Consider the following 23,547-nt stretch of genomic DNA (forward strand, 5'->3'; position numbering starts at 1 on the left):
AGAGCAATAGTGTGGCAATTGGATCCGCTGCACTGAGATTGTTCCTTCCTTGATCTGTGTTTAGGGGAGGTTGTATGTTCATGGATGCAGTATATTTTATGGCGATTGATTTAAGCCCGATCCTGCAATCAGTTTGGGAATAATATTAGTCTTATGAATGGTTCCAGTAAGAGAAGATTGTGTGTACATTGAAATGTTTGCAGGACTTAATTTATATTTTGCATTATACCTTAGGGAGAGAAGCATATTACATGTGAAATTTCTTAATCAAGGTACCACAATGATAATTACAATTGTATAAGTTTACAGGTCCAATAAATCCTTTATGAAAACTGAGAAGTATTTCTTTAAAGAAAGATAATGGTGTGCTATTGTATCTATGAATAGATTTAAATTCAATAAAACTACGGACAAAATCTTCACAATATGTCTGTTGGTTTAATGGCACTATATCAAGTTACATCAGCTGACTGCCTAGTTCTATAAGATAAAAAAGAAGAGCTATGATTGTGAGTTTGCTTTTATCATTGTCTTGTCTCTGATTTTCAGTGCTTGATTGTGTGCTCTTTTTGGACTGCTTAAGAAAAGAAGATGCAGAACAGAAACATGCAAATATACAGTTCTTTGAAGGGGCCTTGCTTTAAAAATAAAAGGAAAGCAGTTTCTAAAATATTCACTGAAATGTGAGTTTTGATATCTAACCAAAAACTGTAGATCTATTTTAAAACAAGCAGCAGAAGCCATAGTGATGGCCATTAAAGGTGACAGCAGCTATTTCTTTTGTATTTGCTCTTGTACTCTCTTTTCATTCTTGATCTGAAAGAGGTGTAGTCTCCTATTCCTTAATCTCTGCTTCCAGTTCTTATCTCTGTCCCTCTTTTGATGTGAAATTAACTGTTATGGCTGAACCAACCCAACAGTTTACTACTGCTCAAAGGGGGGAAATCCCACCTCTGCTTCCTCCACTTCTAGCCATGTGTTCCCATCTTCTCCTTTTGCATCAGTTTTGGCATTTGTTGAATCTTGCACTGAACTAATTCAATAAATAAATTCAGAAAAAAACTATTCACTTTTGTTTGATGCTGGCTTTGATGCTTTTGTTTCTGCTGGGTTAGCAAGCTGAAATAGCTCAGCACCGACTCCAGAAAGTGTCAGAGCTGGCACAGACAGAAAAGAAGGAACTTCATGGCTGGAAGCATGGAGAAAGAGAGGAGACCCAAACTTGCCCCTTTTTGGTTGCACCTAGATATTAATTGTGCTTAAGTCATAACACATAACTTTTCCCTGACTTAAATAGTAAAGACTGAGAGCTTCACTTTTCCCTTTGTTCACTTTCGGCTTTTTTGTCTTTGGACTACTCCCATAAAGTAGTATTGTTTAGCATTCTGCCCTTATCTGTGTGCACCAGAGCTCAAGCTTGCTGTTGAGATACTTAAAAGTAAACATGCCCTTCAAATGTTCTTCTAGATTGGGGTGGAAGTCTTAGTAACCTTCAGAGGCAAGCTTCCAAACTCCAGATTTTCTTTCTTCAGCCTCCTTCCTTACTACTCATTTATTCTGAAGTATTTGTTTAGCTGATTCTACATTCATTTCTCAATAAAAGCTATTTTAAGAAGGATCATGGAAAAAAAAAATCCTTGATGAATATCCTATTCTGAGTGCCTGATTCAAAGTAAGTTGAAGCAATGAGAGTATGTCCAGTTGACACTGAGCTTTGGAGGATGACTACAGTGTGCTTCATTGTCTTTCTGTTCAAAGACTAAAAGCTGGAACCACAGAAGACTGTAGGAGCCTAACTGCTATTTTAGTTGCACAGATCCAGACAGTTATTCAGCTTCTGTCCTATCCTCAAGTATCTGGAGCCCCTCATCACCAAACTCTGTCAGTGAAGTCTCTCTGTTTGCTGCAGGCATGTCCCTATAGTAGTACCAAGAAGCTAGAATCCTAGGACAGAAGCCCCACTGGTATTCGCTACGTACTTTTCTCCTGTCTCTGTCATATGTGATGCTGGATCTGGTCTGAAATTTTTCTAGTCCTGTCCACAGAGGTGTTCTTCCCATTTACCATTTAGCTGCACTCTTCAGCTTGCCAGAGTTTTCCCATTTGCCAGGAATGTCCTAGCCAAAGAGAGGATGGAGTCATTGCTCAGTGTGTTCTGCTGGAGCTGTTCTATTACACATGAAAAAGTAACTGTCCAATGAGTACAGAGAGAGAAAGAAGTAGTCTTTAGCTGAGAGACTGAAACATGCACTGAGAGTATGCACTACCTGAATGGTCTGCTTTGCTGTCTGTTGAGTTAGAGGAAGGATTTGAACATGGGATTCTCATATCCCAGGTGAATTCTCTAACAAGCAAGCTATCAGGTAAAAAAGTTGACTTAGGCAACCAGCACTCCAGAAAGGTGGTTACAGCAGAAGAGATAGCTCAGGCCCTCTGAAAGATGAAGCCTTAATCATGCATTCTCCTCAGCATTCAGTACTGGTTTTCTCCTAGACTAGCACAGTCCATGCACAAGCTTCTATGAATCATGTTCCTGGGCATCTAACTTTCCTTGACATTGTACAGGGAGCTGCAGTGCCTTACTCAGAGCTCTGGGTTCTGGTAGGAGACAGACTGCCTGAGAATTAGATGTCCTTATCTTGGTGTCATTTGTGGCGAACCTAGTTTTCAAGCAGGAACCATTTCTTCAGTTTCCTGTGCAACATCAAGGACATGGTCACTTGAGTCATGTTTTTGAAGCTTTTTTGCACAAGGGCGAAAAGCTTTATTTTTTATGAAAGACAGGTTCTACTGTAAGCATAAACCTGCAAGTTGGAACTTTAAGGAAAGAGCAAATATCTTAAGAGTTGGTAAGACTGAAGTCATTGTCAAGAGGAGAGAATCCAGTTTTCTATAACACTTTCTGTAACTGGGTCACCCTGTTTATCCATTAGTTTGATTGTTGCCAGCATTATCTGTTTTCAAAGAGTCATTTATGCTATGATAATTTGCAGCAGGCAGCAGAGCAGATAATGAGGAAGAGGAAGAAGAGGAGGAGGAAGAAGGTTCAGAATCAAGTAGTCCTCCTATTTCTTACCAGATGAAGCCTCCTCCAGAAGGTTGTTGCACTACTGATGGTAAGAAACGTATTAAGCATTTTATCAGAGGGCATTTTGCCCTACCAAAAAGGGTAGGATCGGGGCCCTCTCCAGTAGAACTCATCAGAACTAAATGATTTATGTTATGTAGAGATCCTAAAAATGTCAGTGTTCATTATCTGCTAGACAAAGCTGGAAACTTTGATTGCTCTTATATTTCACAGGGTGTTTGCTGAGTGAGTCAGATAAGCATTTGTGTTAGAACACTTGGCATGAGGACAGAACTTTTGTTCGTTATGCAACCTGACCTTTAAAAAGTTGAGTATGCAGGCCTAAGATTTGCTAAAATGAATGTTGTAATTCTTATGGCTTTATCGTCACATTTTACTACTTAAAGTGTACCTCCTCCCATACTGCTGTAAAAAAAAAACCAACCCCAAACAGGAAAAGTCAGTGCAATTCACCAGATTTTGAGAACCATTATCTTTGTTTTTAAATGTATGACCTAAATTGTGATTATGTTGGTAAATAGTTCCATAAATATTTAGACCGTGCAACWTCATCATGGGAAACTTCATTGTAGATTTTCAGGTTTGTGTTTTTTTGTTGTATTGTTGGCATTTGTTTATAGCTGACCAAAAAGCATGGAAGAAAATTCTCTTAGTTTGCCCTTGAATTCAGAGGATATAACTTTGCATTTCATTACAAAAAATTTGGAAATCCTTTAATGAAGACAAATGCGAGTATTTAAACAAAAAATCTTCTCATCTTAAAATACATTGAATTTATTTTTTTTCTAGGTTTCTGCCAGGCTGGTAAAGATTTGAGACTGGTTTCAATTTCCAATGAGCATATTGAGGTACCGTCAGGGTTTTTACTTGTTGGTGCAAAGTCACCAAATTTACCTGATCATCTTTTAGTGTGTGCCGTGGATAAAAGATTCCTGCCAGATGACAATGGGCGCAATGCCCTGTTGGGTAAGTGTCTGTGGTTGCATTAGTGGATGCTTCTTTGGACTACCTTAATAGTTAGTCTTTTTTTGCAGGGTGAGTTCAGCAGATCTCGTTTCCATTGTGTGTATACAATAACTCCCACTGGTGATACGCAAGAAGATAAGAACTCAGAGGTGGCAATGCTAGTTGGCCAGTTCATTAAAATGCTTCATCATTTTCTATCTGTTAGCCCAACAGAAAAGTCATTGTCTGATCAGTTTATGTCCTAGTTGCTGGAACTATACATCTGGTAACTGGACTAATTGAAATACTGCCTGTCTCTTTATTTTAGCTTTCAAAATACTGACGTATTTGGACAGACAATAGATGGACTTTTCTGGGTACTATATACAAATAAACAGTTTGTTGATAGTTTGGGCTACAGAATTTTATGGCTTTCTTTGGATTATGACAGGGATCATATTCTCCACTGCGCTTAAGCAGTAGGGTGGATTCTGTATCCTCACCTATGGCTTTTTGGTATTATTCTAATATAAATAGATATGAATTATTATAAGCTGAAAATTTTTCTTGATGTGTTAGCAGGTAATACTCTGTGTTTGAATTCAATCTTATGTTACACATTATTTTAAGATGAGAATTGTGGAGAATAATTAAAATTTTATTATTTTTCATCTATTTAAACATCTAGCTGCTGAAGTAAAACTAGGTTTTGCTATGTATTTTTATTATAGCCCTTCTGCTAGTCATTAGCATTATCCAAAATCTGATAATTAGGGTTGATCTGCAATCATGTGAATGAATGAACTAAATAGGAATGTTATTAAAATGGAGTAGTTTTTATATTGGAGAAAATGGCATATAATCTAAGGCAGAACTCTGTTTACAGTCAGGCATTCTTAGGTTGTTATATATCAGTTTCAAAATGCTGCATAGTCTGTCTATATACTGCTCTGAGCTTTAAACAGCAACAAAGAAACATATGTCATTGTGTTTTTTAACCATTCTCTTTCACAAACAGTAAGGGACGCTATGTGAACTCAGCTGTTATCTCAGCTGAGTAACTCTTCAAGGCATTTGGGATGACAGCGTAGTGTGAAGGTGCATAACGTAATTCTGTGTACAGTAACTTATTTCCTCATGTTATCTTGCAGAGCTGGATTGGTCACAGTACATTTTACCAGTGATTGTAAAGGAATTAAGAGGATTGTAAATCACCAACTTGTTGTCATTTTAAAGATAAAGACAGGAATGTTGTACCACTCAAGTCATTCAGTGCTGCACTATTAACAGCTTAACCTCCTTAGGCTGTTAGCAGAGAGGAAGTAGTGTATTTGTTAATTGCATGCGAAACAAGAACAGAAAAAGGCAACAGGAACATAACTGACAGGTTTTTATGCTACTTGTATCCTAAGCTTGCTTATTTAATACTATTTTAGTTTCCTGAAGCCATTTATATGCTTATTCTTGGCTGTCGTTTTACATTTGAAAACCAGTGAATCACATTCTTTTGTAAAGAATTTTAGTAATGCTGTAGGATAACTTTTACATATTCTATAACAAGCTTCAGTCTGAAAGAATTTACATACTTTAAGATCCAAAATCTTAAAAATTCCAAAATCTGGAAATAAAATAAAATTTCTGGTCTGTATAAGCTGATAAAAAAAATGATATATCTTATTGACATCAAGATAACATATTATTGGTACAATACACTGTACTGTAGGTAGAAATGATTGTTTGATTTTGGTTTTCATACACTGATGTAGGTTAGGATGAACTCAGTGGAGTTATACTTAAGGCACATTATGGTAAGTAAAATTAGAACCAGACATGCACAGTCTCACATTTTCGGACACATAGTAACATAAAAGAGAACCATTCTTGTTTTAAATTCTTTGCCTATTAGAATAACACAGTTATTTCTCTGTGGTGTGCTAAATTTAAGCTGAGAACTTTCCATAGACAGTTACTATAGAGAGGCAAAGTTCTCTTTATTATTGTGCTCTCTAAAGATGGGATAGAAGGCTTATTTTTGGTATTCTAGGCTTAGGCCATTCTTCTTCAAACATGTTGGCTTTTTGAAAGAACACAGAAAGTGGTCCCTAAAACCTTAGTGAAGGGGAAGAGATTCATTTTGAATTAAAATGAGCTGTCACTGTGAGTCAGAACTCACAGTGAGCTACACTTTTGGCAAGGCTTATTAGTAAATCACCCACATTACTTGTAACCCTTGAACCACGTTGCTTTTTCTTGATTTCATTTTTTTTTCTCTTAATTGACTGCTTTTGTAAGGCAGCTCTTAATCACTATTGTAGTTTTTTTCCAAAAGAATTTATTACACTAATGCAATACCCAGTAGTTTCCTGATTTCTCATGGTCTGCCTGTGTACGTTTGTGCAGATGCTTGTGAAGCATATAAAAATTCCAGAAGAAAACAGGAAATGTCTTGGTAGTTTCCTGACCAGCTTTTGACTTACAGGCTTGTCTCCATTAGAGGCTGTTGATATGCCTCTGGGGCTTGTGGCAATTTATTGATTATGCTAATAGCTTGTCCCACCATCAAGGCAAATGTGCTTGTGATTTGAAAGTCACTTCTGTTGAAGGGTTAGGTTGTTTTGTTTGTCTGTTTTTACAGTTGATGTATTATACCATGGGAAAATCCCATTTTCTTGAAAAGGCTATGTTTTTGTTCAGCAAAAGTTCTTCATGTTTGAGGAACCTGAGCATGTACCTTGTGTATTTATGTTATTCAAGTTAGATCACAAGTTTTACTAATCTGCAGAATAGACTCATTTTTCTGCCTTTGGGAAGCTATTTCTTGTTGCTTTGTGACCTGAAGGAATGCGTAGATGGAGGAAGCACTTCTGTCATTGTGCAGTGTTTAGTATTTCCTAATAAATGCAGCTAACTTCTAGTAGTCCCAAAGGCTTTTCTCTTTTGGGTTTTTTCCCCTCTTCTCCCTCTCAAGGAGAGTCTCTCATGGTAAACAAAGCAGCTATTCACCCATCATTTTTCTTCCCAAAAGACCAAACAGCTGCCCACTTCCCTAGCAGGGAATAAGAAATCCTTTTTTTCAGTGGGTCCCGAGGTCGGAATGACAGAGGAAAAGACTAGTTTGCTTGCATTGTAAGCTGTGTGTAAGAAAACATTGTAATATAAAATACTGTGGCTGTTTCTGTTAAAATGTACAACATTCTATTAGGCCGTTGTAATAGCAGTGAGTTACTGCTACAATGGAGCTTTTTAGGTTGACCATATTGATTTCATTTATTTTTCAAATGCAGGACTTCAGTCTTTAAATGGAGTGGTACTGAATGGGAGGGAAAAATGTGGAACATTGTTAGTGTTTGTGTGCTTTTTGCTTGTGAGTAGAACTGAACAGAAAAAATATTTTTGTTGAAAAATGATCGTTCTTTGTCTTAAGGAGTTACATAACCTTCCATAAAAATATTAACATTAATTAAAACCCCATTATTAATTTAAAAGAGAAACAAGAAGACACCTGCCAATTCATGAAAGATTAGATTATGCCCATATTAGATGGATATTCTTCCAGTCTGAAGTCCTCTGTTTATCCGTAGCATGAGCTCAATGTTGATCCAAAGGAATCATTTCCCCAATGAGAAGGTAGGTCAGTTTTCATACCCTTTTAGTCCAAGGTGCCTCTGACCACAGGGTCCCTATTGTGGAAGTGCTTTTAAAATTGTGGGTAATTGATCACTGTGATGTGGCAAATTCAAGCAAATGCACGTGATACAATATCCGATACAATTGAATAACCTCTGATTAAACAATCTACAGAGAGTTACAGCCTTAAGTCACTACTGAACTGAGTTGGATTTGAACTGGTGACCTAAAGGTGAAAGGCTTTTAGCCTCTAAACTCCAGGCATTGATTTCTAATTCTCTTGTGAAATCAATCCCATGACATAGATATATTGAGCCACCTTATGGCTGCCCTGACTCCCCTGACCTTTGTCCTTTCTATAATGTATGGAAGAATATTTAATGCAGCTTGTTTATGAAATAAGCTGTCCTCTCTATCAGCTGCTACCTTGGCCCATGGCAAGTAAACAGGGCAGGCAGAGAAGAGGGAGTTATGAAATGTTTGGGTTCTTGGTGTTGCTCAATCCCTTCTGCTAAACATAGTGTTATGGGTAAGGTTGGCATCAGATGCTTCAGTCTGAGAGTTAGCTTTGCAATTTGGAATGACTTAACAGCACTTTTATAGCATTGAAATGATAAAATCATGCTATATTGTATCTGTGATGTCAGAGCTGAGCTGTATTAACAAAGCAATGAGTGGCTTTAGCAGGCATCAAACCAGGATGAATGGACTTGCATGAAAGGAGTCTTGGTTGAATTCACAGAAGCTAGGGCAAGCTTCAGGTGAAAGATGACAGTTTGATTTAAAAAGAAGATTAAAGAATAAACTTCTAAAATGTTCTCCATGTACTTTTCAAAGCAAGGGGGCATTCTAGATCTGTTGAATTCTTATTAGGTCTCACCTATATACTATACTAAGTGTGTACTAATTTTCCAGTAGGCCTCAAAGAGGTCAAAGTAGATGACCAGGGCAAAAGGTTGCTTCAGGTTGAAGTTATTGTTTGTTAAACCTAGCTTAGGCTGATGGTGATTTACAAGAGTTACTGTTAGTGGCTGATCTGAAGGCCACATGAAAAGATTTTATGTCCCCTATCCAACTTTCTGCTGGACAGATATTTCTACCTGTGGCTTTGGCAGCCTGCTGATTACTCTGAGCAAAAGGATGAAACAGGATACAGGTACTTCTGTTTTGCTTTTGGGAATGGTCCCTTTGTGCTTACATTTGACAACAAACAATGGTTTGGAATTGGCCACCGGGCAAAACTTGCACTGCTGCTGGTCATGCTCAGAATGCTGCCAAGATACACAGGAAGTCTTCATTTCCCAACAGAAGCATTTTTGCGATTTCTTAATCTGTTTAAAATGCTTTCAAACACTACAGCTTTTAACACATCCATTTTATTTTTGCTTCCTTTTGCTGTTGCCTTTATTGCAGCAACTGAAGGTGCTGTGCTGTTAGACAGATGCTTTTGTGCTGATTTAATACAGAGGATTATGCAGAGTCCTGACTTGTCCTGGATTTAGGAGTCATAGTGACCTTTATCATCCTGCCTACCAGGATCAGAGCTATAATAGGCATCTTTCAACAGTTGTTAAATACTTGTTCCCGTAGATACCAGAGCAATTGCCACATGAACTTAGATTTTTAATAAATTCTTCTGAGACATTTGAAAACTAATGAAAGTGATCAGGTTGTAAATCAAGCTAAAACCACTTTTTTCTATATATATCTTAGCAACAGGTGTTTACAAAGTATTATATTTCAGTGGTTATGATTTCAGTTCACTTCTGTTATGGAAGAAAGAAAGTATTGAACGTTAGTTTGAAAACATAATTTCATTGAAAGTATATGACTGAATTTATCATTCTCATAAATGACTCTTAATCTATCTACCATATTATTGGCCCAGTTATATTATTTATTTCCAAAGTTGTTCTCCATATGTTATGTGAAATCCTTTATTTTATTTTTACCATCTTTCAGTTCATTGAACACACCCTAATTCTTGCATCATTAGACAAGGAGCAAAACCTCCCAATTTTCATTCTTTAAACATTCATCATTGTATATAATTAAAAAAAAATCCTCTATTATTTACTTCTTTTCTGAAGTAAGTTATTTCAGTCTTTTCTATTTCACTTTCTGTGAATTTTTCTTATCTTATTATTTCTTATCTTATCTTATTATTAGAATTCAGAAGCAGAGCTTTTTATGGGTGATAGAACATCAAAATGTGCATTAGGTCTGATTAAAGTTAAAGAAACCTAAATGCTTCAGGGCATGAGTAGGGAATAGAAAGTAAGTGTCCTTGGGGCAGATTATCTTCTAATTGCACACTGTAGGGTTTCTTTGTGGGAATTAGCATTTTCAGAGAGTTTCATTGGTCTGATACAATGTGAAAATTTTGCATGAAAATACTTTGGAAAATGAAAAAATAAAGTTGTTTAAGAAAAAAAAATGCTGCTTCTGTACAGGGAAAAGTCCTGTTTGGATGTTATTAACAGTGACCCACCTATTTCATAAGATTATATGTATTGTTTATTTTATCAGGCTTCTCTGGCAATTGTGTTGGCTGTGGCAAGAAGGGTTTCTGCTACTTTACGGAATTCTCCAATCACATTAATCTTAAACTGACCACTCAGCCCAAGAAACAGAAACACTTAAAGTATTATCTGGTCAGGAATGCACAGGGAGCTCTGACCAAAGGATCTGTAATCTGCTGGAAAGGGGCAGGTAAGATAATGAAGCTGTCTTGCTCAAGCTCTGGTTTTCATCCTCCAAGCTTAGATATCACAGGGACTGGCGTCTGTGTAAAACCTAAGACAGACCAGTTGAAGAAAGAATCTTTAAAGCTAGGTGATTACTAGAACAGCTGTAGAAAGCAATTAATTGACCTAATATGAGGATAGCATGTTTGATGGCATCAGTTCCTCCCTTACAAGTGCTGTGGCCTCTAAGTAATTCATGTCTGAAATTATCAAATCAAATATGCAAAGAAAAAGCAAATGTCACTGTTGTCAGTGCATAGGAATATTCTTGTTTTCTAAAGAGTTCAGAAGCCGACAGTCTTCATCCAGCACCTGTTCGAGCACATTGTTCCAGCTGCCAGAAAGTTCAGGCCCCTCTGGAAGCCTCTCAAATGAGCCTCTCCCAGCAACAAACCCAAACGCTCCAGCTGGGACTCAACAAACAGGTACTGCTTAGAAGGAAAACACTTTGGGTTACCAAGTAGTCTCACTCACTACTTTGTGTATGCATATTTGTGTGTATTTGTATGAACGGAAAGACAAACAAGTGAACACACTATTTCATAAAAAAAGCCCAAATTGAATAATTTAGGATATATTACAAATAAAGAAAGGAATCATACTTTGGAGTCTTCTTGCTGGCATCTTTTTTCTCCAGAGTAATGTATAAAAAGTTAGGAAATAATTAAATGGTCAGGTGTTCTGGAGCTTGCTCATACCTAAGGCAAACCAAATCTTTAAGAGCCATTAATTTTAATGTTGCTGAGAATAGGTATTACCATTTGGCAGCTATTGCTTGTCTGGTCACAGATGACAAGTGTTACAGGAACCAGTGTCACCTCAGCTCGTTCCTCTGATCCAGTCTATTTTATGTTATGATGAGAATCCTCTTTTCTGTAGATTATATGGATATCAGCTTAAAAGTGTCTGAGTTTTTTCTTCTGCTAGAAAAAGTTGTTTTAATATTAAAAAATAAACTAATGATTAATATTTGTAACTTTTACACTAAAAATGGTTATTGAACCATTTGCTTTTCCATTACCCTGACATAAATAAAAGATGATGGATGATAGAGGCTAAAGTGATCTATCTGAGCTTCTTTATAATGAAAACAGCTCTCTAGTGTCCTGTAACTGTTACAGAGATTCACATATGAGAACTGAAGAACATCTGTTGGTGGTTATATTCTCTCCAGGAGATAGAAACCTGTTAAATCGTTGTGATTTGGAATGCTGGTACCCCTCCAGAACAAATACCTAATCTCTCTACAACAGCAGTATTGGCCTTCATTTGTCACAGTTTAAATAGATAAAAAGAGCTACATTAATTACAAGCATATTAGGCTTGAGAAAACCTGTCTGTTTTTTAATGCAGCACACTCAAGAAACTAAAAAATGCTTGGAAACAGGACAACAAATCTGAATCGAGGCTGAGGGGATTTTTAGTTAATTTAAGCAACCAGGATTGATTCTCTTCATTATCTTCACTGGTTCTTCAGTGAACATCATATAAGAGCTAGGGTCCACCTGCAAAGGGTCTAAAGGATCTGACACATGTATTTGATTGCAGAATGGGATTTTACCTAGTCACTTAATCAGGAGTTAGACAGCAATAATCTGGTATAAGATTTTGTATATATATATATAAAAGTGGGTTTATTTTATTCAGCATTGCATTCACTCTGAGCAGATCCTGATTGCTCTGTTTAAGCAAATGATCAAATGATCAGTTTATTTTATCAAGTGGGGATCTTGATCCTGGAACATATATTGTAAATACTTTCTTTTTTCTTACCAGCTGCAGCCACAGATCATATCCCTTCAACAGCAGCATTCAGCTCAGTGGTTTATAATGGCAAGGAATCTCCTAAACAACAGTTGGTGAAAAATAACCTGTCAGGTTTGACAAGACCTTCAGTGTTAGGTATTACATGGATTTGTTGTTTAATCACTCTAAACTCTATATTCCATGATTGTAATAGAAGAATTAAATAAATGACATAATTGTTATCATTTCCTGTATGAACAGAAGTGACTATTCCAAGTCTTTTGTGACCATAACACTTCTTTTTTCCATGTTAATTTTCAGAGAAATTTTGTTTATATGTTTTCATCCGTGATTTTATTACAGTTCAGATTATTAATTGGAAGTTTATCATTACATTTTACAGTTGATTTCATTTAAGAGAAGTACAAGCTATATACTGATATCTAGATTCTTTGAGAATGTTGATACATTCTCATCAATCTCACCCAAACGATTTTGCAGAGGGAAATAAGAAAACTTTATAAGTAACTACTCATGGGATACTTCCTAAGCTGCAGTTCACCATGGGGCAGAGCATGAGAATTTGGTGGCTAGTTCCAAATTTAAGACATTGTGCTCACTGAACCATTATTATCCAGCAAGATTTGCGTTTTCTGTTACAAACTGTGTTCTGTGTCACTGACCTGCTTAAGCAAGAAAGTTATTGTTAGTCTTTGTTATGGCTAGAAACATGTTATAGCTCTACTTTAGAATAAGCTTTCCCAAGTTGTTCTGTGAACATCAAAGCCAAATTCTGTATTCTGCCTGTTCAATTCTTGATCTCTTTCTTCCATGCAGTAACACATTCTCAGTAGACAATAGACTGATCTTCCCAGTTCATTTCAGAAGGATTACCTTCACATGTCAGTATATTAGATAATCCTGTAGGAAGGAGTAAGGCATTTCCAAATAAAAAGTACATTATGTTGCTCTGATTATCTTGAAACTACACTTCTGCCACAACATTATGCCAAGGAACTTAATGAAAGCATGAGTAGAACAAATGACTATATACTGCCCTCACGTGGTAAAAGTTTAAAAGTCAAAGTGATTTTTGAAAAACCTATGTATCATAAGTGGTTCTACATTTGAACAATCTTATTCTAGATCTAAAGACCTCAGGTTTATTTAGAATTGTAATCTCTTTTGAAAAAAAATTCTAACTCTGTCTTGAATTTTATGTGGGACTAACTATTCTGTCAGGAGATATAGCCCTACCAGTGTGAAATTGTTATGGCTTTGCATAGTCATGTCCAGAAATAGAAAGAGAGAAGTCCTGCAAGTTGCTGAGCAGTTCCTGGAGGACCTTTGACTCTCAATAAATAGAAATACTTCATGTTAGTGGAAGTTCATCATTCTGGGAATTTGCAGGAGTGCACAAGAAGATGAAAGAAATGAATGACCTGGACCTCCCAGAAAAACTGTGAGAAAGGTAGTTACTGTTATACAAACAAGGGTGTTGGAGCTAAAAGTGGGCAGGAGGAAAGTGCAGCAGTCATTTTCTAGGAATTAATATGGAATATCATGAAAACAGAGATGATAACCAGCAGGTAGTGGCAAAAATCCTGACAAGAAAAGTGTTGAAAAGGGCTCAGATCTTTATTAATATGACCCTGAAACCCTTGAAAATTTTGTTCAGCAGTATGTCACCTGGAACACTGTGTTGTGTGTTCAGAGATAAAAGGAACAAATGCTGATAGTGTTGACTTCAAAATAACACATGAAGTATTCTCAGTACACGTCTCTCAGAATAAACAGTGCTGTAAAATGAGTGGAGTCTACCAAGATGATTAAGAGGTATCTGCACCAGAAAGTTTCCAGATACTTAAGCAGGACATAGCAAAGTAAAATAAAAGCCACAAAAAAATATTATATATGTGAAACTGACACTGTCTACCACAGTACTTAATGTACATGTCCAATACATCCAAACATAATGAATTATCATGCACAAAACTGAATACATTATATTCTAATACTTTTCTGAAATATTACTGTTATTCAGGCACTTTAACAAATTCAGGGCCTCCAAAAAAGCGTCATAAAGGTTGGTCACCAGAATCTCCATCATCTACAGAAACTTGGAACTTGCAGCTCAACCCACATGTTCCAAATAGAATTAAAAATGGTAAGCTATACCCAAGATAGTGATGATATTGGTTTTATTATTCAGCAAATAATGGGGAAAAAGAAGCAATATTTTAAAGGTGCATGCAGATTCCTAGTAGAGTTTTGAAAGATGTTGGATACCTACTTTCTCAAAATTGTTTAGGTACATTATTTCCATTGGTTTTGCTTTGAGGCTCCGAGCCTACCTCTCATTAATATCCAGTCATCCAATCATTATTAATAAATCCCAGCAGGTGCCTGTGTCCATCTTTAGACAACTAAACACCTTTGGGACACTAAAATTAGTGTCGTAAGTCAGGTCAAGTTCACTTATTTTCCACAGTGTTCTTGGCACTTACTTGGATTTTATAGTCCAGATATAGATGAGTTGCATGCAGTGAAACAAACCAGCTTTCCCAAAAACATTTTCTTTTACTGTACTATTGTTTAAAATAAAATTTCCATAAAGAAATCAGGATTGAACAACTTTTAAAGTTTGTCAAATCTAATTTTTTCTCTGTTACTATGTATAGCAGGAAAACCTGCTTAGAATCAAAGAAACTAAATATATCATACAAATAAACACATTGTAATTATTTGTGCATTAATATCACATACATCTCTGTATTCTTGCATTCATACCAGGAATTGTTTGTTTATACCCATTTCAATATCTTTAGATGCATATGTGATGTTTATGGCCTCAGCAATACAATTAATCCTCCAGGGAATTTAACATAGTAATATGGGTTGTAGTAACAGTTCATGAAATGTATGATGTAACCGTAAAAAGTATGTAAAACTGATATTAAATGTGGATGTAAGATGATGTTTAATAACTTTTCATTGAGGAAATCAATATTGTTGGTATTAGACCTGACAGTAATATTATGCATGAAATTTTAGATGGAGGAAGCCAATCATCTTTACCACATTCTGCTTTGGTGGGACCAGCTTCATCTCCAATGGTGGGCTCAGGAGAACCTGTCTCAGTTCCTGACAACTTGCTGAAAATCTGTAAGGCAAAGCCAGTTATTTTTAAAGGTAACAAAACCTTTTACTTTTTTTGTGAGAGATATGTAAAGACCTGTCCTACTGCTAAGGACTGCTAAAGCTGTCATTTTTTAAAGGTTTGCTCTTAAAAATTTTTAATACCTACATGGGAAGTTATGAAATTGATGTGTACAAACATTGTGTATTTTATAGGTCATGGAAACTTCCCCTATCTTTGCGGAAACCTTAATGATATCATAGTGAGCCCTTTGCTGTACACCTGCTACAGAAATTCACAGTCTTTATCTAGAGCATATGAACAATACGGTGCCTCCACAATACAGCCTATTTCAGAGGAAATGCAGCTTTTATTGACAGTCTACTACCTTGTTCAACTAGGTAAGATTATTCTTCATTCAGGTAGACTACAATGGATACATTACATTCTGGCAAATGAGAGAGGGAGTATTAGGGCAGGACAGTATTGCTAGTAGATCTTAAGTATTAGTCTTAGGACCTTTTGTATTGAACAACTTTGTTCATGGTACTGAAACAAAACTAAATAATTGATTGTTCTTGAAGATCAGACACACATTGAAGTCTAATCATGCAAAGTTCAGTTTCTTTTATAATCTGGGAGCTCAGCCATTAAAAACTAAAAATAAAAACAGCTGTATTTCATTGCCCTTGCATACAGTGCCATTCTTTGAAGTAGTATTAAGCTGGCATAGACAGTACTCAACCTCTTCAGTATTCCTAATTGCTCATACTCAGGTTCCAATTAGGGCAGCTTTACCTGAGTATCATAAAGGGACTTTAAACTGTAGAATTTGGTTCCACTCCATATAAATCTGAAACATGATCATCTCTAAAAAATATTTATTTTGAAAGAAGAACTGATTTTTTTTTCAACATCTTTGTTTAATCGTTTTGTGATATGAACACTTTCCTCTTAATTTTTTAAGCCTCAGACCAGGTCCCTTTGATTGAGGATTTGGAACAAATATTCATGCGCTCATGGCGGGAATCACACCTCTCTGAAATCCGTCAGTACCAACAAGCTATTCCACAGACCTTTTCTCAGGTGCCCAGCCAGATTGCACCAGTGACTTCAGCCCAGCTTCCCTGGCTGGCAGGCCTGGCAGCTAGTTCCTGTAATGACAGTGTCCATATCATTGAGTGCAGCTACTCTCTGGCTGAAGGGCTTTCAGAAATGTTTAAGCTGCTCATTGAAGGAAAATTAATAAAGACAAACTACGTGGTGATCATATGTGCTAGTAGAAATCGAGCCATTGATTCCTGCATTGTGATAACAGGTGAGATCCCAAGGGTGTATCTCCAAACAAACCTGAATAATACCATATTCTCTGTTACAAGGAGTTAGGTTGGAGTTTCAGTAAGCTGCCTCAGATAGTAGAGCTTTGACCAAGAAATAATGAGCTTTGATGAATCCAAGGTGATACTACACAGCTGCTTGTTTGTCCCCAGCAGATCACATGCTGCCTTCATTATCTGTTTTCTTACCAAGGAATCCCATACAATACAATCACAAATAAATAATGGAGAGTTATAGCGGACACAGAATGCTGTCCTGCTCTTTGTGACTGGAATATTACTTTGAGCAGAGGACTGAACATTTCCTTAGTTTCTGAAAGATGGTCTTTTAACCTTATTCCCTTCAATAATCTGTCAAGGGCTATGCTGATAGTTAAATAAATGATGCGAATAGCCACACAAAGATTCGTTATGAGAGTAAGGTAAATGACAAGTCCTTTGACTATCTATATGCTCTTTTTATATACTGTATTAACACATATTTCCTAAAATGGGAGAGAAATACAGAGAATTATAAATCATGAATCTATCCTACAGACGTGTGTGCGTACATATACATTAGAGAGAAAAGAGGCTCATTTGTGCTATTTGTGTGTATGTGGTATTCATTTAGCTGGATGGTATTTTTATTATCATTTAGAACATTTTTACTTTAGCTTGAAATGCTTTCAAATGGACTTTTTTGTCTTTTAGGGAAATATCAGGCAAGAGTTCTGTCTGAGAGCATGCTCAGTCCTTCAGACTACCAAAAGGAAGTTAACTATCAGCTGGTCACAGGCAAAGTCGAAACTCTGGGATCCTTCTTTAGCACCCTCTGCCCAGGTACATAGTATGTTATAAATAGATGTTTCCAAGTCCCTGCCTGAACCTTTTAAATCAGTGAAAATTGCAGTGCTCATGACCTTTCAGAAGCAAGATATTATTAGAAATATATAAAAATATATGAGAAAGTTCTGTGAAAGTAGATTTGAATTGAATTTCCTCCTAAAAGTGTAAGTTTCTAAAATCTCTCTGTTTCATAAAAATCTTCAAGCAAGTCATTGAGCATACAGTTCTTCACTGTGGAAGTCAGGCATATGAATGGATAAATTCTTTTGCCCTAAGCACATAGTTCATTTTGACCATGATAGAACACAGTTCTTTTATCAAAGGAAGGATTTGTCCTTTGAACTTGGCCATACTGTCGACTTGATCATGATGCATGGCAAACAGAGGAGAATTGCAGAGATCCAGGGTTACTGGATTGTTTTTTAATTGAATAGACTGAGGATTACTGCAGGCAGGACTGTCCAGAGCTAGTTACAGCCACATGGTAAATGTAATTATATCACACAACTAGAGCAAATGCAGTGCACTTGACAGTGTTAATGGGACGTCACAGTTCCCTCTGGCATTCATACCACCCCAGTAATTAGATCACAAGAACACTTTCTGGATATGTCATGATATTTTGACTGGTCATTTTAGAGAAATCCTGTTTTCTTGGAACAGTCATGTCTGTATTGTGTTAGTGTTTCTGCTCTTAGTTTCTTCAAAGAATGGTTTTCAAAATCCCTTGCTTTTGCTATTGTTTGGGCAGAACAAGTAACTGAAAATTTTAAAAATAGCTGCTATCCACATCCACTGGACTGCTGTTTGCAGGGCAGACACTGCCATTCTAAGCTCAGTTCAGGCATGTTCAGACATCTTTCCAAATGCTGAGAAAATACTAAGTACTCGGGACAGGCACGCTGTATTCTGTGTATAGCTTTCATCTGTAAGCAGGGCCCCCACCGAATTTAATAGGGTATGTTTGCAGATGCACATAGTTCAGTAAAACGTATCTTGCTTGCTTCAGCATTGTGTGTAGCCACAAAACTCATATTTCTTTCRGCTTTATAAGCAATTTTTTTGTCTGTCTCTCAAAAATGTTAAAGATTTAAAAATATTTATGCTCTATATCAGATTTTTCAAAGCTTCTTGTAATCCTTATTAGTGAACAGTAAAGCTCAATGGTTAGGGCATATACTAACCCAGTTTCAGATCTTTGCAGTTTCTGATTTGAAGCAGGGCCTTGAAGCAGGTTTTCTACAATCCTCTATAAAAGTCCTTAGCAGTCCTATATAGAGTTGGTCTGTCATTCTCTGGCCTTTTAATTAGTGATATGGTGTAGAAACAGACACAATAGAAAATAATGAAAGAGTTCCTGTACAAAAGAACCAGTAAGCTAAGGGCAGGACAACTAGCTAGCATTCAGAAAGCTCTTTAAAATCTACTACACAAAATCAGTATGAATTGCACCTATTATTAACATGGATGTCTATACCACTATCCTTTCAATTTGATAGAGGGTGACATTGATTTTTTACTGGAGAAATTTTATCAAGAAAACCAAGGGCACATTTCTTCATCTCTTTCTGCTTCAGTAAATAAACCAACGATGCTGAATGGAACTGGAGCAGCTGTATGTACAAGTAAGTAAGGAGGATTTTCTAAAGAGGTGAGAGAGAGGGTGCTTCAGACTAGGTCTGTGAGTCTGCAGTTAGATGCATATGGACAGAGCCTTAGACTCTTGAATTCTGTCTGAGTTTAACAGAAACTCATGTTTTGGGTTATCCATATTTACAGTGGTGGATGCTCTGCTTCATTCCACTGAATATTGTAGTCTCTGACGCTCTAAGCCTTACCTCTGCAATAGCAGAACACTGTTGTGTGAGTTCAACTTCAGCCCTGTGAGGCATTTAAGAGACTAAAATGCCCAAATGCAGAAAGATTTCTTTGCATATTCCATTTAGATTTTCATGGAGCATAATTCTTACTCACAAGCAAACTACTTTGAAAAGCAGATAAATCATCCATTGCCAGACATAAGATTTTGCATGAGGTTAGGCTTTGGGCATTTTTCTAAACAAAATTTTGCCTCTTTACAGGTTATGACATTGAGCGACATCAGATTCGTCCATTCCAGCTAGCAGTGGCTCAGAAATTGCTGTCTCATATTTGCTCAATTGCTGACTCCAGCACTCAAAATCTTGATTTGGGTTCCTTTGAGAAAATTGATTTCTTGATTTGTGTTCCACCCTCCGAAGTGACTTATCAGCAGACTTTGTTTCACCTCTGGCACTCAGGTGCTTGCTAGTTATCTTTATTTTAGATATACAGAAACTTGTTAAATTTGTATGTGTAAATACTGATATTTGTTTCATTTCTTTAGGCATTTTATTAGAACTGGGATTAGAAAAGGAGCATCTCACAAAGCAGAGGGCGGAACAGTATGTTATGAAGCTAGATGTAGAGGCCCAGATTAAGTTCAAAGTCTTCTTACAAAACTCTATTCAGAATCCACACACACTGTTTGTCCTAATCCATGATCACGCACACTGGGATCTAATGAGGTAAGAGAACTGTAACTTGTTTTTAGAGAAATTATTGTTATTTGTATTAGCTCTCAAGATCAGCTTTTTGGCTTATCCCTTCCTTCATCTTGTTTACAGCTTTCTGCTGACATCATCTGCCCATGAAGTGAATAAACATTTTCTTTTAAGGTCCTTCACTTATCCCTATCCTGCTTATTATATTATGCCTCAGTGGAACATTTCAACTTTCCTTGCTCACTGTTCTTATCTTCTTTCAGCCACCACCATTGTTTTTTTGGCTACCTGTCATTTGTTCAACAGAAGACTTCCTGTGAAAGTACACAGAGCTCATTACCCTCTGTCAGCGTCCTCTGGGCTGTAAAACATGCAAAAACTCTCCACAGTGACTAGACAACTAATGAGCCAACACTGCTGCTTATTTCTTTAACTGATGGGAAGTTTTCCAGGACAATGTTTTTCTGTCTACAATCATTGATTTGTAAGAATTGAAAACTTCTGTGGAAATGTAGTGATTTCAGTTAAACTTCGGACTGAATCAGAGGTTTCTGACAGATGCTTACTGGGCTTCGTGTCAGCTTTGCATAGCTCGTTGCTCCCCCACAGTGCCATATTTCCTTGGCTTCTTGACGCTCGGCCTGCTGAGAAGTTGGGCTGCTTTTGCTTCACAGCTCCTGAGGCACTGGGGAGCTTGGGGACTTACTGAGTTCCAGAGACACCAGCATGTTCCAACTGTAGGAACATGGTAGTGTTTCTGAAACCAAACACTATGGCATTTCACTTGCAAATGAAATGACAAGGTCTTGGCTTTCACATTGGTTAAGAATGATCATTTTCCCCAAACTTTCATTTTTGCGTATATGAGGGTTTCCTCTTCAGCTCTCCTCTATCTTAGGAGCTTATATGACCTATGTTACAGCTGTCACAGCCTTTGAAGTATTTATTCATATAGCATCCATGAGTGGTAGGCAAGTACTTTTATTGGTGCTTAACACTGGTATTTTTTCCTCTTATCTAATAAAGATATGTAAGTGACAGATATTTAAGTGACTACCTTGCAGAGCAGGATTCATGGCATCTAACTGAATTCAATTAACTGAGACGCCTAAATGAGGAGTGTAATTGCCCTGGATTGCCTACACAATCACAACAGACACAGGCATCTCCAAAGGCTGACTTAGATCATGGGTGGACTCAGTTTCTAGAGTTACTTATCACTCTTCACTGATAACAGATGAAGACTGGAGTGAGTAGGCCTGTAACTTAGTCATTGCAGGTAAATACCAAAAATTAGATAGCATGAATTTGGACTGAAGATTACACTGGAGCAAGGAACTGAATATATGTGTTCCATGATACTGGCATTTGTCTAACAGTAACTACTCCCTTTCATAATACCTCTATCACAGGTAGTCTTCTTCTGTATTTCTGTCATATTGACTTACTGTCTGTCATTTTCTGCATTGATTTTTGTAGGTAAGAATTATATTTTCTTAAGGGCAACACTAACAATCTGGCCATAATTACTAGAGGACCGTGTGGCTATTGGTAACTGCCATAATGTCGACTTCTTTTCATCCTTTCTCTCTCATATTCTGGAGGCTGTTAGAGCCTGGTAATTTGCTAGCTAGGGAGTTTACCAGACTTAGAAATTTTCAGCTGCAGTGAAATAACTTGAATTTCTCTTCTCATCCTTTCTATGCAACAAAAGCAGGGCACAGAATAAAGTCCTAAATTTCTTGTACGTGTTTAACTTCAATTTCACATGCAGGTAAAGCTATTCCGCTGACACAAATGTTCCCTTGTGACAATCACTTTGGAGAGTTTTGGATTTCTTTTTTGCAGTGCTATGCATAGCCTTTATCCTCAGACAGAACTGTCTACAGGACTTGTTGATAGACTGTTGAACTGCAGGGAGGTGAAAGAGGCGCCAAATATTGTGACCCTCCATGTGACTTCTTTCCCCTATGCGCTGCAGACACAGCATACTCATATCAGCCCTTACAATGAGATCCACTGGCCTTCTTCATACAGCAATGTAAGATTTGAGGTGCTTTTGTGAGATTTTCATAAGTTATGTCACATTTACATGTTTGGCAAGACGTTGGAGGACCCATGATTTTTGTGAACAAGAATGAAGTTTGCATGGCATCTTTTTCTTGTTTAGTTTGTGGCAGACTTTTTCGCTTTGCTTATCCTTTCATTTCTTGCTGTCTTCTTCATTCCCTTCATATCTTTTATAAACTGTAGTAGCTCTGCTAAAAATCTTTGAGCTACATAACTGGAAACCATCTGAAAATCTCACTCTAGTGCATTACTGTATTAGTATATGTACATACCTGGATTTTCTTCATATGTATACATATGTGTGCATATTTATACCTATATAGGTGTTCTGTGTATATATATGCATCTATGGGGAGCGAGAAGAAGAGAGAAAGAAACAGGAAAAAATTGAGTCTTCTTCTTTCTCTCACAAAAATTAATTCTGTTTCTTTCTCTCTGTTTTGATATATGTCTGAATATATATATTTTATTAGAGAAAGGGATTGCAAATATATCAAATATCAATGATTAATCAATTATAAAGTAATAATTGAGAGAATTTACTTTTAAATTGTTGTTTCTTCATTTGTTCTAGGGTGTAGATTTATACCATGAAAACAAGAAATACTTTGGACTGTCAGAATTCATTGAGTCCACCCTCTCTGGACATAGTATTCCACTGCTTCGATATGACAGCTCTTTTGAAGCAATGGTCATGGCTTTGGGAAAAAGGTACAATACACTTTTTGGTTTAATAAGGAAGTTATTTGTCTAGTGACTTGAGTTATTGGACTGCAAGCTGGAAACCTGTTTTTTTTTTTTTTATTGCTGACCTATGGACAAAATGTATATTCAAGAGCATCTCACAAGCTCTTATTTTCTCCTTTTCTCTCTTATTTTTTGTATATATTTGGTTTGTGATCTAATCAGTCTAGGCTGTCTCTTACTGTCAACATTGTTTAGCCCAATGTGATGTTAGTTGGAACAAGTAGATACTTCTAGATTATAATCATCTCAGATTGCATCATCATGTAATCTCAAATGCATTCTTACTTTTGTCCAATATTATCTCTTTCTGACCTAGGCTGATTTTGATGTATATAATTTGTGTATGCCGTAGTTGGACCACAAAGAGAAAGTGAGATATCACTATAATTTGTGCACATCAATCAGTGGTAAAAACTGCAGAGTATCATCAGAGCTTGCAAATACATCATCAGTTAGTTTTTCTTGCTCCCTGTGGAGGGAGTCAGAAAGTCTAAAATCACTGGAAGAGAATAGTGACACATTATGTGCATGCATGCAACTGTGGATGAGCTTTTGGGGGTCTTTAAGAATAGACAGAACAAATAATAGAACCTTGTATATTTGTATTGCTAACTGGGAAACTGAGCACATCCACACTTAGCTGCTGGGGCTTGCTGCAGCATGCTGAGGAGTTCTGATCCCGCATATCAGGCTCTTTTTTGAGCGAGTGATATCTCCTATTTGTACTGTGCACCTGGATTTAACTTCTGTG

At 36.8% G+C, this 23,547-nt stretch overlaps 1 protein-coding gene across 1 annotated transcript in view; it reads left to right on the plus strand.

The window, feature by feature from the left end:
• Nucleotides 1-23,547, plus strand: part of GREB1 (growth regulating estrogen receptor binding 1) — a 116,390-nt gene that overhangs the window by 58,287 nt on the left and 34,556 nt on the right. The window contains exons 3-17 of the mRNA XM_026079172.1: nucleotides 2,994-3,116; nucleotides 3,878-4,054; nucleotides 10,190-10,372; nucleotides 10,689-10,832; nucleotides 12,184-12,309; nucleotides 14,198-14,320; nucleotides 15,208-15,345; nucleotides 15,508-15,693; nucleotides 16,260-16,610; nucleotides 17,323-17,451; nucleotides 18,957-19,082; nucleotides 19,539-19,736; nucleotides 19,823-20,003; nucleotides 21,828-22,020; nucleotides 22,624-22,760. Of these exons, the coding sequence (XP_025934957.1) occupies nucleotides 2,994-3,116; nucleotides 3,878-4,054; nucleotides 10,190-10,372; nucleotides 10,689-10,832; nucleotides 12,184-12,309; nucleotides 14,198-14,320; nucleotides 15,208-15,345; nucleotides 15,508-15,693; nucleotides 16,260-16,610; nucleotides 17,323-17,451; nucleotides 18,957-19,082; nucleotides 19,539-19,736; nucleotides 19,823-20,003; nucleotides 21,828-22,020; nucleotides 22,624-22,760 (2,515 nt within the window). The remainder of the gene's footprint in view (nucleotides 1-2,993; nucleotides 3,117-3,877; nucleotides 4,055-10,189; nucleotides 10,373-10,688; nucleotides 10,833-12,183; nucleotides 12,310-14,197; nucleotides 14,321-15,207; nucleotides 15,346-15,507; nucleotides 15,694-16,259; nucleotides 16,611-17,322; nucleotides 17,452-18,956; nucleotides 19,083-19,538; nucleotides 19,737-19,822; nucleotides 20,004-21,827; nucleotides 22,021-22,623; nucleotides 22,761-23,547) is intronic.

Source organism: Apteryx rowi, unplaced genomic scaffold, assembly GCF_003343035.1.
Source record: "Apteryx rowi isolate R43461 unplaced genomic scaffold, aptRow1 scaffold_114, whole genome shotgun sequence".
Classification (NCBI taxonomy): Eukaryota; Metazoa; Chordata; class Aves; order Apterygiformes; family Apterygidae; genus Apteryx; species Apteryx rowi.